Below are 19908 nucleotides of genomic sequence, written 5' to 3'. Positions count from 1 at the left end.
TCAGCCTCTCCTCATAACTCATATGTTCCAGACCCCTAATCATTTTTGTTGCCCTTCGCTGGACTCTCTCCAATTTATCCACATCCTTCTTGAAGTGTGGGGCCCAAAACTGGACACAGTACTCCAGATGAGGCCTCACCAATGTCGAATAGAGGGGAACGATCACGTCCCTCGATCTGCTCGCTATGCCCCTACTTATACATCCCAAAATGCCATTGGCCTTCTTGGCAACAAGGGCACACTGCTGACTCATATCCAGCTTCTCGTCCACTGTCACCCCTAGGTCCTTTTCCGCAGAACTGCTGCCTAGCCATTCGGTCCCTAGTCTGTAGCTGTGCATTGGGTTCTTCCGTCCTAAGTGCAGGACCCTGCACTTATCCTTATTGAACCTCATCAGATTTCTTTTGGCCCAATCCTCCAATTTGTCTAGGTCCTTCTGTATCCTATCCCTCCCCTCCAGCGTATCTACCACTCCTCCCAGTTTAGTATCATCCGCAAATTTGCTGAGAGTGCAATCCACACCATCCTCCAGATCATTTATGAAGATATTGAACAAAACCGGCCCCAGGACCGACCCTTGGGGCACACCACTTGATACCGGCTGCCAACTAGACATGGAGCCATTGATCACTACCCGTTGAGCCCGACAATCTAGCCAGCTTTCTACCCACCTTATAGTGCATTCATCCAGCTCATACTTCCTTAACTTGCTGACAAGAATACTGTGGGAGACCGTGTCAAAAGCTTTGCTAAAGTCAAGAAACAATACATCCACTGCTTTCCCTTCATCCACAGAACCAGTAATCTCATCATAAAAGGCGATTAGATTAGTCAGGCATGACCTTCCCTTGGTGAATCCATGCTGGCTGTTCCTGATCACTTTCCTCTCATGCAAGTGCTTCAGGATTGATTCCTTGAGGACCTGCTCCATGATTTTTCCAGGGACTGAGGTGAGGCTGACTGGCCTGTAGTTCCCAGGATCCTCCTTCTTCCCTTTTTTAAAGATTGGCACTACATTAGCCTTTTTCCAGTCATCTGGGACTTCCCCCGTTCGCCACGAGTTTTCAAAGATAATGGCCAATGGCTCTGCAATCACAGCCGCCAATTCCTTCAGCACTCTTGGATGCAACTCGTCCGGCCCCATGGACTTGTGCACGTCCAGCTTTTCTAAATAGCCCCTAACCACCTCTTTCTCCACAGAGGGCTGGCCATCTCTTCTCCATTTTGTGATGCCCAGCGCAGCTGTCTGGGAGCTGACCTTGTTAGTGAAGACAGATGCAAAAAAAGCATTGAGTACATTAGCTTTTTCCACAGCCTCTGTCACTAGGTTGCCTCCCTCATTCAGTAAGGGGCCCACACTTTCCTTGGCTTTCTTCTTGTTGCCAACATACCTGAAGAAACCCTTCTTGTTACTCTTGACATCTCTTGCTAGCTGCAGCTCCAGGTGCGATTTGGCCCTCCTGATATCATTCCTACATGCCCGAGCAATATTTTTATACTCTTCCCTGGTCATATGTCCAACCTTCCACTTCTTGTAAGCTTCTTTTTTATGTTTAAGATCCGCTAGGATTTCACCATTAAGCCAAGCTGGTCGCCTGAATGCCATCCATTCCCTGAGGGAGTCAAAGTCTGCTTTCCTGAAGTCCAGGGTCCGTATCCTGCTGCTTACCTTTCTTCCTTGCGTCGGGATCCTGAACTCAACCAACTCATGATCACTGCCTCCCAGATTCCCATCCACTTTTGCTTCCCCCACTAATTCTACCCGGTTTGTGAGCAGCAGGTCAAGAAAAGCGCCCCCCCCTAGTTGGCTCCTCTAGCACTTGCGCCAGGAAATTGTCCCCTATGCTTTCCAAAAACTTCCTGGATTGTCTATGCACTGCTGTATTGCTCTCCCAGCAGATATCAGGAAAATTAAAGTCACCCATGAGAATCAGGGCATGTGATCTAGTAGCTTCCGTGAGCTGCCGGAAGAAAGCCTCATCTACCTCATCCCCCTGGTCCGGTGGTCTATAGCAGACTCCCACCACTACATTACTCTTGTTGCACACACTTCTAAACTTAATCCAGAGACACTCAGGTTTTTCTAGTTTCGTACCGGAGCTCTGAGCAGTCATACTGCTCCCTTACATACAGTGCTACTCCCCCACCTTTTCTGCCCTGCCTGTCCTTCCTGAACAGTTTATAACCATCCATGACAGTACTCCAGTCATGTGAGTTATCCCACCAAGTCTCTATTATTCCAATCACATCATAGTTCCTTGACATCACCAGGACCTCAAGTTCTCCCTGCTTGTTTCCAAGGCTTTGTGCATTCGTATATATGCACTTGAGATAACCTGTTGATCGCCCCTCATTCCCAGTATGAGGTAGGAGCCCTCCCCTCACAGACATTCCTGCCTGTCTTTCCTCCTGGTATCCCGCTTTCCCACTTACCTCAGGGCTTTGGTCTCCTTCCCCCGGTGAACCTAGTTTAAAGCCCTCCTCACTAGGTTAGCCAGCCTGCTGGCAAAGATGCTCTTCCCTCTCTTCGTAATCATTGATGCATATGAAATTATGAAAATTGTGTTGTATGGTGGTCACTAAAACATGCTGTAAGTTGGGGAATCAGCCAGACATTAGCTCCCCAGAGGCAACAGCAAGGAAAGTAACCGATGCCCAGGGGTCAAACAACCCATTAACAGCCATTGTCCAGCAAGGGAGCTACAATACAATGACTCACCTGCATGAGGCCACACCAGGGGAATTGCTCAACCTTGCTTGGAGAGACTCAGCAATGCCCCCCGCCATGTCTGGACTTGTGCTCCCCAAGCATTTGGACTGAGGGTATAAAATAGACAGAGTGGACACACACTGGGCCCTTCTCCTGCCCCCACCTTCGCTGCAAGCCACTGAGAAGACAAGACTCCAACAAAGTAGGTTGGCCCAGGTTTAAAGAACAAACCTGTATATTAAGGACTGCAATATCCAGTGGGGTGAGAAAAACTGCTTAATGTACATGTTGCCCAGTCTAATAGGGTTGAGAGTTTAGACTGTGTGTTTATATTTTATTTTATTTTGGTAACCACTCTGACTTTTTGCCTATCACTTAAAATCTATCTTTGTAGTTAATAAATGTGTTTGCTTATTCTACCTGAAGCAGTGCATTTGGTTTGAAGGGTGTCAGAGACTCCCTGTGGGATAACAAGCCTGGTGCATATCAATTTCTTTGTTAAACTGACGAACTCATGTAAGCTTGCAGCACCCAGCAGGCATAACTGGACAGTGCAAGATGGAGATTCCTAGGGTTGTGTCTGGGGCCGGAGATATTGGCTAGTGTCATTCGGTTGCACAATCCACGGAGCAGCTTACACGCTAGAGGCTGTGTGTGAACAGCCCAGGAGTGGGGGTTCTCATAGCAGAGCAGGGGAAAGCTGGCTTCCAGAGTCAAGGACTGGAGTGACCTATCAGATCACTGATCCAGATAACACCAGGGGAACATCACAGAAGCAAAGGGAAGCCACAAGAATGGTCATATGACCCTCCCTAATAGTATGTTTTGGGTGCCCAGGGCAGCTGGTAGAGAGGTAAATCACTGTGAGGCAGGGGGTGGGGCTGGGGCAGACCCGGCTGGTAGTTCCTACCCTGCACTGGGCTCAGCAGCTAGTCCCAGCTGGGCTCGGGAGGATGGGTCTTCCTCTTCCCCTGCATGGCATCTGGGTCCAGGTCAGACCCAGCCCCAGATTTCTCCCCCAGCTGCAGGAAGCTCTGCAAACTCCCCCACTCCCACACCATTGCTCCTCAGCTGCAGGGGGAGGGAATCACTGTATAGGAAGCTGCTCCCCCATCTGCCCAACCCCCATGCATCCAGACCACTTGTCATCCAGACCCTCCCCCCAAGCCTCATCCCCCTGCACTGAGAACGCCCCCAATGAACCCCACTCCACCGGCATCACCCTGATGAGCCACACGCTCTTGGATCCCCCCCCACTGAGCCCCACTCCCCCAGCATCTGGACCTCCACACACTTAGACTCCCCTGCTGAGCTCTATTCTTCCCCCGAGCCCTGTCCACTGCGCCCCAACCACCTTCAGCTAGACTGCCCTGCAGAGTCCCATTGCCATTGCACCCAGAATCCCCCAATAAGCCCCTGTGCATCCAAATCCCCCCCACATCCAGCTCCCCCACCGAGCCACCCACCCCAGACTGCCCCACGCAGAACCCTCTCAACCCACACCTGGACTCCCCCACACTAAGATCCCGCCTTGCTGAGCCTGCCCGCCCACACCTGGTGCACGTGGCACGGAGGGCAGGGCCCTGGGGTGTCTCTGGGCAGGCCCGGTCCTCGCGCAGCGTCAGGGCTGGGTGCAGCCCCATCGCTGAGTCGCGTCCTGGGGGCAGCTGCAGGGCGATCGCCCACCTCGGTGCAGCCGGGGCCTGGGCTCCCGGAGGCCCGGCTGCAGCCTCCACATTTACTTGACAATTAAAACTTGCAGAATTTTGCAAAATGTTAAAATATTGTGCACAGACCCTTTAAGGGCTTGGCCCAGGACGCCCCGGGAGGTCAACGCTCGCCGCCCTGCCCCCGGCCACCCCTCAGCACTCGGGGCGGCAGCGGAGCCCTGTTTGGGGCCGTGACCGGACCACCGCGAGACTCGCTAACGGGGGGCACGCCCCGATTCCCCCCCCAGCCCACTTCATGGAGCAGCCGTTAGCCCCGCCCTTTCCTCCACCCGCGACCAGAGAGTCGGACCAATACCCGCCTCCTGTGGCGGCCGGCCCCAGGCGGGCCGCTCTATCCGCCCCGGAGGCTGAGCTCTATCGTCACCCTGGGCGCCGCCGGAAGCCGCTCTCTATGGTCTCAGGCGGGCCACTCTACCCAGCGGGAGGTTTCTCACTGCTCAGACTCGGTCCGGCCGGCGCTGCTGTGCGGGCGCCGGTTGCCCTGTGGCCGCGGGATGGGGCGGAGCCGGAGCGCGCGGCGCGCAGCGCGGGACCAGGCGGTAGGTGAGCGCGTGGCCTTGGCTGCGCCCGGGCAGACCCGTCCCTGGGGGCGCTGCGGGGCCGGGCCCGGAGTCTGCCGGGCCCGCTGCCGCCCGCCGGCCCGCGCGGGCCCAGGGCCTGGCACCCAGGGCTGGCCTCGACCTTCTCGGCCGCGCCGCGGTGCGGCCTGGAGCTCGCTGGGGCGCGCGGCTGAGCGACCCCGGCCGTTTCCTGACCGGCCAGCGGGCTCCTGGCGCCGGCCGGGGCGGGGCGGGGCCGCGCCGGGCCGGGGACACGCCCCCCCAACGGGCGCGAAGTGTCAGCGAACCGGTGCCGCAGCCATTGCCGGAGTCTTAGACCTGACCCAGCGCAAGGGAAGTGGCCTCGGCCGACAGCCTCCCCAAGCTAGCGACCTTGGCGCTACAAACAGCCTGTCAGAACCGGCAACGGCTCCCCCGAGCCCCCGGCACGCACCCCTGCCTCCCCCCGGACCTGGCAAGGCCCACAGCGCCCCCCCGCCCCGGACCAGCGCACCCCGCCCCGCAGCCCCCTCCGCGGCCGGCTTGGCCTGCTGGTCCCCCACCTGCCCCCCAAAGCCTAGCCCAGCACCCAGAGCCCGCCCAGCCAGACACGCAGCCCCCCTTAACCTCCCTCCGCCTTCTCCTCCCCCCAGCCCTGCTCGGCACACAGCACCGCCCCCCTCCGTCTTCTCCCTCCAGCCCAGCTCGCCCGCGCCTCAGCCTGGCTGGCCCACGGCACCGCCTCCCTCCGTCTTCTCCCTCCGGCCCAGCTCGCCCGCGCCTCAGCCTGGCTGGCCCACGGCACCGCCCCCCTCCGTCTTCTCCCGCCGGCACACAGCACGCCCGCCCCCAGCCCTGCCTGGCTGGCCCACGGCACCCTGCCCCCGGCTCCAGAGCTTGGCATACAGCCTCCCCCGCAGCCCGGCCAGCCACGCCACACCGCCGCTCCCCCCGAGCCTCCAGCACCAGCAGGCCCCTGCCTGTCCCCCCTCCCCCCCCACGGGCAGAGCTCCCCGGGCAGCACATGGAGTCCCCTCCCCGGCAGCCCGAGCCTTCCCCCTCGCCACGCCCCCACAGCCCAGACACCCAGCGCTCCCTCGCCGCCGCCCGCCTCACCTCCTTGGGTCCGGGGGAGCTGGGGCTGGGCACAGGGCTGGCATCTGCAGGGGGGGAGCCCCCCCTCCACCCGGCCGCCTCTCACCTGCAAGCTCGTTGCCGCTCATCCCACCGGAGCCCTTTTTGGCGCCCCCAAATTTTGGCGCCCTAGGCAGTCTCCTACTTCACCTAGTGGTACACCGGCCCTGGGCTTTGTGCACACATGGGGATCAGACTGTTTCACCCCTTCAGGGCTATCAGTTAGTGCAGGGGTTCTCACAACAAAGTTCTGGAGGCCTCAGAGCGAGGACACCAACTCTTGCTGGTGGCCACTCAGACAATTTTTCCTAAAATTCTTAATTAACTTTAGGAAAAACAAATATGCATATACGTGTCCAAATATTCTAATTTATTTATGAAGGGTTTTTTTGCAGACTCAATAATAAAAATAATGTACAATTGTGTCTCTTCTTTACTGGCCCTAAACAAAATAGACACACAAATAAGATATTTTGCACATTCTTGTTTTTTGTTATTTCTTTTGCTTTTTGGTTGCTTTTTTCACAGCAGACTTACTAGCTAGCTTGGAGGCTGTGAAAACTGATATTAACAAATATAAATTTTCACAGCGGACTTACTCAGCTTTGCAAGCCAGGGGACAAATTAAACCCTGGATGGGGAAGTGAGCATGGAGACAGCGGGGGCCAGGGGTAATGGGAGGCTGCATGGGAGTCCGGGGTGGCAGTGGGGACCAGCGGCAATGTGTGTGGGAGTGAGCCCAGGGCTGGAGCTGGTGCCTGTGCGGCCAGGGACCCGAGACCACAGTCCCACTGGTGGTGGCCAGAGTTCCGGGGCCGGGAGAGACAGCAGGGGTCAGGGGCACTGAGGTGTGTGTGTGTGTGGTGAGTTCAGGGCCAGAACCCAAAGCTCCACGACCAGAGCCTGCTGCCTGCCACCCCAGCGCTGAAGCCCAAGCTTCACCATCCCAGGGAAGATGGGGAATTCACTGGCTGCTTGCTTCTCTGACATTTTGGCTCCAGACGGGGAGGAGGGAGGTGGCCCTGGGGGAGGATCCACTGCTTTGCCCCCCTCCCCCCCTTCACTGCCTGGGAGGCTGTGGGTGCAAGAAAATCTCCTGGTGGCTGCATTTGAGAAATGGTGAGCTAGTGTATAGCACCCATTGCCATTTGGGAAAGCAGTATTTCAGATATTGAGAGTAAGATTAAGAACTCTGTCTCAGCTTGGAAGTAAACTGTTGCTCCAAAGAGAGTGAAAAGTGCACGTGCAGCATGACTGACTTCTGGAGAAATTTTGTGCCACTGCGCATCTGCAGAATTCATGTCCCTGGCAGATTTCTTTGCTTCTCCACAGAAAAAAGACTTCTGACAGGAAAGCAAAGAGAAGCCACAAGAGTGGTCACATGCCCCTCCCCAGCAGCGTGGGTGCCTTGGAGATGTAAATCACAGCAGGGCTGTGCGTGGAAGTGAGCGAGAGAGACTCTGTCCCTCTCGCTCACTATCGCAGTGTGCCTGGAGCTGAGGAGGGGCTGGGCTGGGCTGGGGACAGTCTGGCAGGTCCAGCTGCTAGTCCTGGCTGGGCTGGTTGGGGGAGGACAGGACTACCATGGGCTGCTCCTGTGGCCAGGTCAGAGCTGACCCCAAAAATCTCCCCTGGCTGCAGGAAGCTCTACACCCCCTCTGCTTCCTGCCCTCATTGCTCCCCAGCCACAGGGGAGGGTTCACGGTATGCAGAGCTGTCCCCCCATGCATCTGGACTCCCTGTGCTGAGACCTAACCATCTTCACCTGGACCCCCGCAGTCTCTCATTCCCCCTGCACCCAGAACCCCCCAACAAGCCCCTGTGCCTCCAGTTCCTCCCGCACACAGACCTCACATTAAGCCCCTCCAGACTTAGCTACTGCTGGGCTGACTCTGCTTGCCTCACACATGGATCGGAGGGCAAGGCTGGGTGTGCCTTTGAGACTCTGTCCCTCTTGCTCACTCTTGTCATGCCCCTGGCACAGAAAGACGGGGCCCTGAGGTTTTTCCTGTTTCATTGATGGAGCCCGGGCTCTAGGACTCTGCAGGGTGGGAGGGTACCAGAGTTCCAACTTTAGTCCAAGCCCAGAAGTCTGCACAGCAACCTGAACTGCCCTGCAGCCTGAGCCCTGTGAGCCCGAGTTGGCTGGCATGGGCCAGCCACAGGCTTTTCTTTGCTTTGTCGCCATACCCTTAAAGTCTTCTGAATTGACATACATGGAAATATTAGTATTGCAATCTGTTCTGTGGAGCAGTATAGATGTGCTTGTAAGGAATCTGTTTGTCAAAAAACATTTCCTGAACCTTTTGTTGTCTGTACTGTTACAGACATGCTTGCTGACAGATATTTTGAAATAAATTACCAAAATAATGAAAATGGCATGATTATATTGTGTTATTTTGACAAAATATGCAGGATTTTGCAGAATTTTTAATTGTTTGGCTCAGAATTCCCTCAGGAGTAGTGACTGGGGCTCTGGTGCAAGCTAGAGGGTTTACAGGAAGTCTGTTGTCGCAGTAACTGGGTGGGCTCAAGGTTACATTCTGTGGTTATGAACTATACGCACATTCTGTGAATTCAATTCCTACCCTTGGCAATTTTTAGGCCAATGGCTCTCAACTTTTCCAGATTACTGTACCCCTTCCAGGAGTCTGATTTGTCTTGCATACCCCAAAGTTTCACCTCACTTAAAAACTGCTTGCTTACAAAATCGGACATAATACAAAAATGTCACAGCACACTATTACTGAAAAATTACTTGATTTCGAAGTTTTACCATATAATTAGAAAATAAATCAATTGGAATATAAATATTGTTACATTTCAGTGTATGGTATATAGAGCTTCATAAACAAGTCACTGTATGAAATTGTAGTTTGTACTGAATTTGCTAGTGTTTTTTATGTACCCTGTTGTACAATTAGGCAACTATCTCAATGAATTAGCCATCATGGGGTGGGGCAAGAGCAGTAGATGCAGGATCCTGAGCAAGGTCTTGACTCCCTTTCTAGTACTGTTTTTATAGAAGAAGAGAGGAACTCTCTCTGCCTCTGATGCCTATGGCATAGGGTTACACTGTGGCACAAAGAGTTCATGCATCAGATTTGGATTGCATATTGGGCCACTGATGTTCTATTCTCCTGACCTCACATAAGCTGTTGGTGAGTCCCCATGACTGGTATGGTGGGAGGGGATAGTGCATCTGTGGGTACAGCAGAAGTGTGTAGTCTGTCAGTGCCCTAGCCCTGCTGCCAGGCAGCATGTTTCACTTGGGCATTGAGAAAAGGAGTACTTGTGGCACCTTAGAGACTAGTGCCACAAGTACTCCTTTTCTTTTTGCGAATACAGACTAACACGGCTGTTACTCTGAAAATTGGGCATTGAGGAAACTCACTGGGCCTGTGACTTTCCAAGGGATGGACTAACTTGCTTTCTAAAAAAGGAAAGGGCCTGAGCAGCCCTGTTTAGATCCAGCTGTTTCCTTGTGGCTACTCCTAGGTAGACATCAGCAGACTGAATGTGAGTGAGCAGTCCTTCTCCTTGTTCCCTGTTCAGATTCAGGGCACTAACGACAGCAGTATTGTCAGTAAATGCTCCACCGCTGCTCTTGGCTACATCCAGGATGGCTTCCTACAGTACTTCGTTACCAAGAGATGCAGACGAGCGCCGCTGATTCATTGGTGAGGAACGGGCTTTGGTTTGATTTGGTTCTTGCTATCCTTTGGGAGGGGCTACTGATGCTTAGTGGCAGGGGGGATTGCTGTGATTGGTTTTATTTTGTGGGTAGAGCTTCCATTGGTCTCTATTGTCAGTAAATCATAGCCTGGCCTTTAGTCTTGGTCATTCTTTTTTTGAATAAGGGAAATGCACTGTCATGATTGAGCAGAAAGCTATGCTCAATGTTAAGAGGTAATCTTTCTGAGTGTTCTAAGATCCATGTATGCAGTGAGATTGTCCTAAACATTACTGTGCAATAACAGGGGCACAAGTATACATTAGGGTGCAATTTTAGTGCCATTTGGAAATGGAGCTCCTGAAATATAGGCTCCCGCCAAAGATGGGTTTTAAAATTTTCAGATGGTGTAACAGGGTTCCACTCACTGCAGGTGCACCTCCTTATGGCTAGGTTTGGGAATTAGCCCTTGCACCCCTTTCTATTGGTTGCTTGTGCTGTGGCCCCTCTCTCTCTCTGGGACTCAGAGTGCTCCTTCTTCATGACTCGTCCCTTTAGCCAAGTCACTGTATAGTCCTCCAGTTCTGAGGTAACGAAGTCCCACCGGACAAGTTGTCCTTATGCTGTTTCAGGCAATATTCTGTTCCAGCTCCAGTTTGTTTGCCATTTTTGCAGTGGCTGGTAGGGGAACCTGGACCCATCTGCTTCTGTGGTTCTAGCCCAGGGACCCTGTAACTAGCAGCCTAGGTCTGCTAAGTCTCAGACCCTGTTACTGTTTCTCTGGGCTCTTTCCTGCTCCACCTCTTTATCTCCTTGGCATATCTATGGGTTTACAACTGGAGCTTCTGCCCCTCTCTGTGGCTACTTCACCTTCTTAACCACTTGTCAAATTTCCTAGTCCAGGGCAGGATCCAAGGCTTATCCTGTCTCTGGATTTACTCCTTGACCTTGGCCAACTCTCTTTTCCTCTAGTGAGTGACTGCAGAAGTCATCCCTGTCACCCCTCCTTCTCTCACTTCCTGGCTTTATGCTTCTATCCCTGTTCCTTCCCTCAGCTGGGCTTCATCTGCCACTAGACCTTATCAGTGTCTGGTTCCCCTGCAGCATAGAAGGTTAATTGGTCCTTTCTGGCACACATTACCATGCTCAGGGCTCATGTGGTGTGGACACCCCATCACAGTTAAACTTTTTTTCCAAAGGTCTAGGGAAGAAGGCTATTAACTTTCATAAAATTTATATCACTGGATTGTCCGAGTTTAGAAATATTTCAAAACTTACAGCTCTATAAAACTTTAGCACCACTGCTTACAGGTATCAGAGGAACAGCCGTGTTAGTCTGTATTCGCAAAAAGAAAAGGAGTACTTGTGGCACCTTAGAGACTAATAAATTGGTTAGTCTCTAAGGTGCCACAAGTACTCCTTTTCTTTTTGCTTACAGGTAGTTTCCTTAGCAGCTCTTTTGTGATTTACTCATTTGAATCCTTAGGGGAACAGACACTGCTCCTTAAATCAAAGGATGAAGAGTTCAAATCCTCCTCTAGTGAGTTTTGTGTGCTATGCATGTTGCTCTCAGTCTTTCTTTTGCCTGGTATAGTAGAGGCTTATGTGGGAGGGTCTAGCTGTCATAAAACCAGAGAGGATGGGATGGGAGTCCTGGTCAGGATGAATCAGTTCTGTGCCAGAAGAGGCCCACTGATTTCCAGCATTAGGCACAATTGACTGGATCTGAGCTGGGAGCTGGGAATAGGAATGCCTGGTGCAGGCCACAGGCCCGTAATGCTGAGTCTAGGAGATGGGGGAGGAGAACACCAGTGGTAATGAATGGGCCATTTCACTTCAGAGGACATCCTGGACATACTTCCCAACTGCTCAGCTACTAGCTCTGCCCTCCTCCTGGACCCTCCATGTCCTCAGTAGGCCTGGAGTGGCTTTGGGAAGGAAGGACAGTGGTAGCTGCCGGACTGTGAGAAGCACGTTTACCAACTGGAGACAGCAAAGGGGAAAGACAAATTAAACAAATTAGAGGATTGGGCCAAAATAAATCTGATGAGGTTCAATAAGGACAAGTGCAGAGTCCTGCACTTAGGATGGAAGAATCCCATGCTACAGATTAGGGACCGAATGGCTCGGCAGCAGTTCTGCAGAAAAGGACCTAGGGGTTACAGTGGACGAGAATCTGGGTATGAGTCAACAGTGTGCCCTTGTTGCCAAGAAGGCTAACTGCATTTTGGGCTGTGTAAGTAGGGGCGTTGCCAGCAGATTGAGGGACACGATCATTCCCCTCTGTTCAACATTGGTGAGGCCTCATCTGGTGTACTGTGTCCAGTTTTGGGCCCCACACTACAAGAAGGAGGTGGAAAAATTGGAATGCATCCAGCGGAGGGCAACAAAAATTATTAGGGGACTGGAATACATGACTTCTGAAGAGAGGCTGAGGGAACTGGAATTATTTAGTCTGCAGAAGAGAAGAATGAGGGGGGATTTGATAGCTGCTTTCAACTACCTGAAAGGTGGTTCCAAAGGGGATGGATCTAGACTGTTCTCAGTGGTTGCAGAGGACAGAACAAGCAGTAATGGTCTCAAGTTGCAGTGTGGGAGATTTAGGTTGGATATTAGGAAAAACTTTTTCACTAGGAGGGTGGTTAAACACTGGAATGCGTTAGTTACCTAGGGAGGTGGTGGAATCTCCTTCCTTTGAGGTTTTTAAGGTCAGGCTTGACAAAGCCCTGGCTGGGGTGATTTAGTTAGGGATCGGTCCTGCTTTGAGCAGGGGGTTGGACTAGATGACCTCCCGAGGTCCCTTCCAACCCTGATATCCTATGATTCTATTAGAGGAATCAAGCTCCGGACTGCCTACTCCACTTCAGGGACTAGAGTAGCAGGAATGGGCTACGCATGCTGTTCTGCAGCACAGGGGAATCACAGAGGTGTGAAGTAGAGAGGAGGGAATGAGGCCTTTTGGGAAAGGAATGGGTTCTGAAAGAAGGGAGTGAAGTTCCCACGAGAAGGGGAGTGTGGCGTTTTTGAGTGAAAGGGGAAATCTGGATACAACAGTTGGATTTTATTTCCTAGGGGTTACTATGTCCGGGCCCGAGCTGTGGATCATTGTGTGCGAGAGTTTCTGCTACAGAGTCAAGGCCACCCCAGGAGACAGGTGAATTCTCTGGGGGAAGAGTGCAGGGCCTGAGCTCCCATTGTGGGTCTGGGGAGACCTCCTTGGTGTCTGTGGTCTGCATTAGTGTAGCATATCCCCAGTCATCCCTTCCCAGGAAGACACAGATGGGTATATAAGACTGGCACCATTAGTTGCCCACTTTTGTTCTTGGAGCCTGGGCAGAGGAGACAAAATCCTTGGGAGGGGGGCACTGTCTGTGTACATGTTCCTCCTACTGGGGGTTTGCCACGCTAGGCTAATGCCCCATGGATGTTGGCACCTACATACTCTGGTGCTTTGTGCCCTGCAAATAGCCAGGCTGCTGCTGGAGTTAAATAACATTCTCTCCCCTCCCCCCCCGCAGATCCTTTCTTTTGGTGCTGGCTTTGACTCCCTGTATTTCCGCCTAAAGGCTGTGGGTCTTCTGAGTTGCACTGTGGTGTATGAGGTAGATTTCCCAAGTGTGGCAAGCCGGAAAGCTGCTCTGATCAAGGGTACGGAGAACCTGGCCATGGTCGTGGGAGGAGTTGGAGGGAGAGAATCAGGTATGACATTTCTGGCTGCAGCAGGCTAGCCAGAATGCAACTTACCTGTCATCTGATGCAGAGGCAGAGTATGTAGGTGGAGTTTCCACAAGGGATAGTGGGAATACACTGGTTGTAAGTTTCCTGGGCCTTTTGCAGATCATTCTTGACATTGTCCCTCTGTGGCCTATTAGTGATGGGAGTCTGTGGCATGGGTTTTCCCAATCTCCTGCCCAGTGTTTCCTCTAATTTTTCCCACACATGTGTGAAATGAATTTTGTTATGTGGTGCACATAACAAAATTCATGTGGCAGGGGTTGGGTCGAGGGGTTTGGCGTGTGGGAGGGGGCTCAGGCTGGGGCAGAGGTTCGGGGTGTGGGGGGATGAGGACCCTGGCTGGGGGTGCAGGCTCTGAGGTGGGGCGAGGATGAGGGGCTCAGGGCTGGGGCAGAGGGTCAGAGTGGGGGGTATGGTCTCCAGCTGGGGATGCGGGCTCTGGGATGGTGCCAGGGATGAGGGGTTTGGGATGCAGGCTGCCCTGGGACTACAGGGGGAGAGAGGACTCCCCCCAGCTCTCTCTTCTCGCAGCAGCACCTGGACTGGGGCGGGAGAGGTGTTTCTCCCCCCGGCCGCAGCAGGTCCAGGCCAGGGCAGGTCCGGGGCTGGGGGAGGGGCGCTTCTCCCCGCTGCAGCAGGTCCAGAACTGGGGGAGGGGTGCCTCTCCCGGCTGCAGCAGGTCCGGGGCTGGGAACGGGGCACCTCTTCCTGCCGCAGCACGTCCGGGACTGGGCGCCTCTCTCTGCCACATCCCTGAGCGCCTGTGTGGCGCTTAATAGGCTGCTGCGCAGCTTAGAGGGAACTAAGCTTCTGCCCCCACATGCTGTCAGTGGGGGTGGGGACACTATTGAGAGTGGTTTGTCTCTCATGTGGGTGTTCCTGTCACTCCTGCTGCTGCCAGCATATTAGCAAGGGGTCAGTGTTGTAATGAGGGTGTCTTGATTGTTTTCCCCCAGGAGCCATGACCTTTTCTGTGGAGGATTATAAATTGCTGGGAGTGGATTTATCTGAGCTGTCTAAGCTGGAGCAAGCCCTAAAGGAGGCAGGCCTGGACCCTGAGGTTCCCACCATGCTTTTAGCAGAAGTGGTGCTCGCTTACATGGAGATCAGCAGGTTGGTTGGCTCACTCTCTTCCCTGTAAGCTAGGTGCCTAAGTGGGTGCAGTGAGGACAGTATTAGTATGTGGAGAGGGTCTGAGAGTGGAAAGTCTGGTCCTGGAGACCTATATCTAGTGCCTTTTGGCTGTTCCCTGGGTGAATTGTGGAAGTCACTGGCAGCTACTTAGTTAGAGCTGCCATGGGGTAAATCCCTTCATTAAGTAGGTAATCTGCAGAACTACATCTCAAATGGGAATGGCTCTGGATCGTGGCAGCTCCTAGAGCCCTCTGGGCAGCTGGGGGAGGGCTCTTGCAGCTTCCCAGCACCAGATGCTTCTCTGCTCAGCACACTTCCCTCCAAACAGAAGAACCATCTCCATTGGCACCCTCTGTGGATCTGTAGAAAGGTTCCTGGTGCCTGTTCCCATCTCTGCTGGGGCCACAGCCTTCTCAATTTCTCTCCTTTGCCTGTGGCTCTGATAGGTCAGATGCTTTGATCCAGTGGGCAGCTCAGCACTTCCCCTGTGCACAGTTTGTGGTCTATGAGCAGATGCACCCTGAGGACCCCTTTGGTCGCATCATGCAGCAGCACTTCAGCCGGCTGAACTCTGTGCTGCACACCCTGGCCCAGTATCCCAATTGTGAGGCGCAGAGGAGACGCTTTCTCCAGCGGGTAGGTGGTTATGGTCCTGGAGCAGGTGTGGGTTCTGAGCCATCTGGGAAAGAGCATAACTTCAGAAGGCAGGGATGATCCCACTGGGCTTTGGTGTGCGTTGGTCAGAACCAGGCCAGGGATAAGAGGCACTATCCACTCCAGCAGCCACATGGCCTCCTCTCCCCATGCCCAGTCTCTTAGAGCACCTTCTCTTGTCTGACAGCTCTCTCCATGCAGGAGCTAGTACACTGCTTATTGTGGTGAAGCTGCATCCCTCAGAGGATCCCACAAGTTTAGGGCCTATTAGCTGGGGTACAATGAGTGTCGACTCTGAGCTAGTCACAGCAACATGCTCAGGATGGGGCATTTGCTGCAGTGTGAATCCTGGAGACAGGAGGTATGCCCCCACAATGGGGACTGAGCTGTCCATGTTCAGGCCAGCCAATTGTGTGGGAATCTGGCCAGCACTGCCAGTTTGAATATGTTTTAGAATTGGGAGCAGGTTGTGAGTCTGTCACTGGGGGAGTGAAGCCCCTGCTGTGAGGGAGTGGAGCGGGTTGTGGCTTTCTCCCTGAGGGAATGTGGGTCTCTGTTTTAGGGATGGGCCGAGTGCAGTATCATTGATATGAATGAGTTCTATGCCAGCTTTATCCCCGAAGATGAGCGACGGAGAGTGCAGGCTCTGGAGCCCTTTGATGAATATGAGGTAACTTTACCCCTTTTCTTTCTTACACCAGGGGCCTGGCTTTAAGGGGCTGTAGCTTCCCTGGTGGTCATGGGGCTGGCTGCAGAGGTGCTGCTGGGGATATAGGTGTTGCTGGGTAAACAGAAGAGGCCCTGGGAATCTGAGACCCAGTTAACACGGAGCCTGCAGGGAAGCTGCCCATGAAGCTGGGGTGGGCAGCAGACATTCTGGCCTTTTAATATATTTTTCAGTGACTGCCTGCCTCCTGCTCCCACAGCTGGCTGCACAGGCCCCATCCCATGGGCAGAGTCAGACCCAGTTCCCTAAACTTCCCAGAAGTCAGTGCAGGCCCCAGTGCTGCAGCTTACTTCCTAAGTGGGCCTCTGCCCTAGCTTCAGTCTTCAAGTGGGCTCAAGACCAGACCTAAGGTAAAGTGCCCAGATTACAGCAGTGCAGTCTCTGCACCAGAGACAGGGAAAAGGAGAGCTTTTCTGGTGCATTGTTGGAGACTTTGGCATCATTTTTAATAGGGTCTAGGAATCTATCAGGTTCGATGATTTAACTGGGAATTGGTCCTGCTTCGAGCAGGGGGTTGGACTAGATGACCTTCTGGGGTCCCTTCCAACCCTTATATTCTATGATTCTATGAACCTTGTCTCCATCTGCTGTGGGCCTGCATCCCTTCCCCTACATCCGTCAGTGCCCCACTCCCCACACCACTGCTGCAAAGATCTGAGTTTCTCTCTTCTGGCTTGTTGCAGGAATGGCACCTGAAATGTTCACATTACTTTATCCTGGCTGCATCGAAGGGGAAAGAGCTTGCCTGGACTCCTCTGTTCTCCAAGATGCCAGGTAAATATGAACTGACTCTCACTGGCACAGGCCTCTGAAAAGATCCAGGGGTATAGCCTTTCTCCAGAAAGAGCACATGAGATTCTGCCATCTGAGTAGACCTCTCCAGCCTTCCTGCTAATGATGACTTTGCAATCTGTAGCTGTCATAAATATAGAGAGAAGGGTAGCATAAAATCCCTCCTTGGCAGCTGTACTAAATCGCTTTACCAGTAAGGGGTTAAGAAGCTCAAATAACCTAGTTGGCTCCTGACCAGAAGGACCAATGAGAAAAGAAGATACTTTCAAATCTGGGTAGGGAGAGTTTGTTTGTGGCTCTCTTTGTTTGTTCCCTCTCTGGATGGAGGGAGAGACCAAGCAGGTACATCATCTCCTGAAAATATACCTGGAATGATCCATCTAAAATCGCAGAAATTGTAAGTAGGCAAGGAAATGCATTAGGTTATCTTTTGTTTTAGCTTGTGAATTTTCCTATGCTACAAAGGTAGTTTTATTCCTGTTTTTGTAATTGTGAAGCTGAGGCCAGAGGGGAGTCCTCTGTGTTTTAAATCTTTTTATTATCCTGTAAAGTTACCTTCCATCCTGATTTTGCAGGTGTGATTCTTTTACTTTTTTCTTTATAATAAAGTTCTTCTTTTAAGAACCTGATTGATTTTAGTGTCCTGAAGATAGAGGGTCTGGTCTGTACTCAAATTGTTAAGGCAATTAGTTGATATATTATTCTCAAGCCTCCCCAGGAAAGGGGGTGAAGGGGCTTGTGGTGATAGGGATTCCAAGTGACCCTTCCCTGAATTTTTGTGTAATTCACTTGGTGGTAGCAGCAATACTGTCCAAGGACAAGGAAAGGAATTTGTGCCTTGGGGAAGTTTTTAACCTAAGCTGGTAGACTATAAGCTTAGGGGGTCTTTCATGCGAGTCCCCACATCTGTACCCCAGAGTTCAGAGTGGCAGTAGCACTGAGGTCAGATTTGCACCCTGCGATGTTGGTGTCCTGGCTCAGTGGGACTGAGTGGTGAGAGCTTTTCATTCCTTCAGGTTGTTGCACTCTCCTAGTTTTGAGTTATTCTGGATGGTGGCTGCAACTCCTCCCTCCCATCCACTGCTCATTTGTGGCATTCTTTAGACTTCGTGTCTCTGATTTCCTCACTTCTGCCTCCCCACAAGGCCCTGTAGGCCATCCTGTTCTCTCTATTATATATAGCAGGCTTGGCCAAACCGCGGCTCATGAGCTGCATGCGGCTTTTTTACTGTTAAAATGCGGCTTGTGCAGCCCCCAGACCATTTTCTGCCTACTAGACTAGGGGTTGGGAGCTCGGGCTTCTGCCATGTGGCGGGGTGGTGGGGCTCAGGGCTTTAACCCCACGTTGGGGAGAGGCTCCTGCGGGGCTGAAGGTCCGAGCTTCCCCCACCTCCTAAATCTGGTAGGCAGAGGAATGGTGCTCGGGCCTCCAGGAAATAATTCAAGAGAATTTAAACCCTGGTGAACCCAATAGCGTGAGAGTGAGACTGATAGAGAAATTTGCACATGTGCATTATACAAGGAAATTGCATCATTCTGTATTCAGATGTTGCGCTGTGTGGACCTTGTATGCTCATGATCTCCCTGCATCTGCAGAATACAGACTGTGTTTACTGTTCGTAAGTCGCATTTGAATAGTTTTAGATTTAAGTGTTAACCCTGTGTTAATTTCGTGGATGACAATTGTTAGAGGGCTTTCCCTTCACCATGCCACTTCCCTGGTTCTTGTCACGCAGACAGCAAGCAGCAAAAGACCAGAAGTCCGAAGTACAGACAACGCAATGTTTATTGGGGTTAATTTCCAGCAAGCATGATTCCAATTTCCCACCCGCTTCCTGTTTGACCCCAGTTTATATAGTAATATTCTCTTAATCAATCATTTTACTGAAATTTAACTAACCAATCCTAACATATTGTAACATAATTCTCTAACCAATTATATCTCAGGTTTCAGAGTAGCAGCCGTGTTAGTCTGTATCTGCAAAAAGAAAAGGAGTAATTGTGGCGCCTTAGAGACTAACAAATTTATTTGAGCATAAGCTTTCATGAGCTACAGCTCACTTCATGCATCCGATGAAGTGAGCTGTAGCTCACGAAAGCTTATGCTCAAATAAATTTGTTAGTCTGTAAGGTGCCACCAGTACTCCTTTTCTTTTTGCAATTATATCTCACTACCTCAATTAACTTACACCTAGCAAAATTAATTATACAGCAGACAGAAACAATTAGAGAACCAGACAGATTCACAATAGAAAAGTGGGGGCCATAAAGATAAAACAATACAGAAATGAGTTTCACAACCATTGATAAGTGATTTCTTGCCAGACAAGATGCTATCAAACTAAGTTTTCTTTAACCATCTTAAGATCTGTTGCTTTATCTGGTGGTGGTGGGCACTGTCAAGGTTCCTCCCCCACTCTGAACTCTAGGGTACAGATGTGGGGACCTGCATGAAAACCTCCTAAGCTTATCTTTACCAGCTTAGGTCAAAACTTCCCCAAGGTACAAAATATTCCACCCTTTGTCCTTGGATTGGCTGCTACCACCACCAAACAAATACTGGTTACTGGGGAAGAGCTGTTTGGAAACGTCTTTCCCCCCAAATACTACCCAAAACCTTGCACCCCACTTCCTGGACAAGGTTTGGTAAAAAGCCTCACCAATTTGCATAGGTGACCACTGACCCAAACCCTTGGATCTGAGAACAATGAAAAAGCATTCAGTTTTCTTACAAGAAGACTTTTAATAGAAATAGGAGTAAATAGAAGTAAAGAAATCCCCTCTGTAAAATCAGGATGGTAGATACCTTACAGGGTAATTAGATTCAAAACATAGAAAATCCCTCTAGGCAAAACCTTAAGTTACAAAAAAGATACACAGACAGAAATAGTCATTCTATTCAGCACAATTCTTTTCTCAGCCATTTAAAGAAATCATAATCTCTAGCATACCTAGCTAGTTTACTTACTAAAAGTTCTAAGACTCCATGCCTGTTCTATCCCTGACAAAAGCAGCATATAGACAGACACACAGACCCTTTGTTTCTCTCCCTCCTCTCAGCTTTTGAAAGTATCTTGTCT

The 19908-nt window shown here is 51.7% G+C and overlaps 1 protein-coding gene across 7 annotated transcripts in view; it reads left to right on the top strand.

The window, feature by feature from the left end:
- The first annotated feature begins 4813 nt into the window (after positions 1-4813).
- Positions 4814-19908, top strand: part of LCMT2 (leucine carboxyl methyltransferase 2) — a 79313-nt gene continuing 64218 nt past the window's right edge. The window contains exons 1-8 of one of the 7 annotated variants that reach the window (XM_075125397.1): positions 4835-4979; positions 9669-9793; positions 12859-12940; positions 13353-13485; positions 14478-14634; positions 15102-15291; positions 15872-15979; positions 16720-16810. In XM_075125397.1, the coding sequence (XP_074981498.1) occupies positions 4935-4979; positions 9669-9793; positions 12859-12940; positions 13353-13485; positions 14478-14634; positions 15102-15291; positions 15872-15979; positions 16720-16810 (931 nt within the window). In that variant the 5' untranslated portion in view covers positions 4835-4934. Of the gene's footprint in view, positions 4984-9668; positions 9794-11272; positions 11327-12858; positions 12941-13304; positions 13486-14477; positions 14635-15101; positions 15292-15871; positions 15980-16719; positions 16811-19908 lie in introns of all 7 variants that reach the window. The other 6 variants (XM_048837650.2, XM_075125406.1, XM_075125404.1 and 3 more) reach the window with 6 other exon arrangements.

Source organism: Caretta caretta, chromosome 1, assembly GCF_965140235.1.
Source record: "Caretta caretta isolate rCarCar2 chromosome 1, rCarCar1.hap1, whole genome shotgun sequence".
Taxonomy (NCBI): Eukaryota; Metazoa; Chordata; order Testudines; family Cheloniidae; genus Caretta; species Caretta caretta.
The sequence above is the reverse complement of the archived record's forward strand: the minus strand, read 5'-3'. Positions and strand labels throughout refer to the sequence as shown.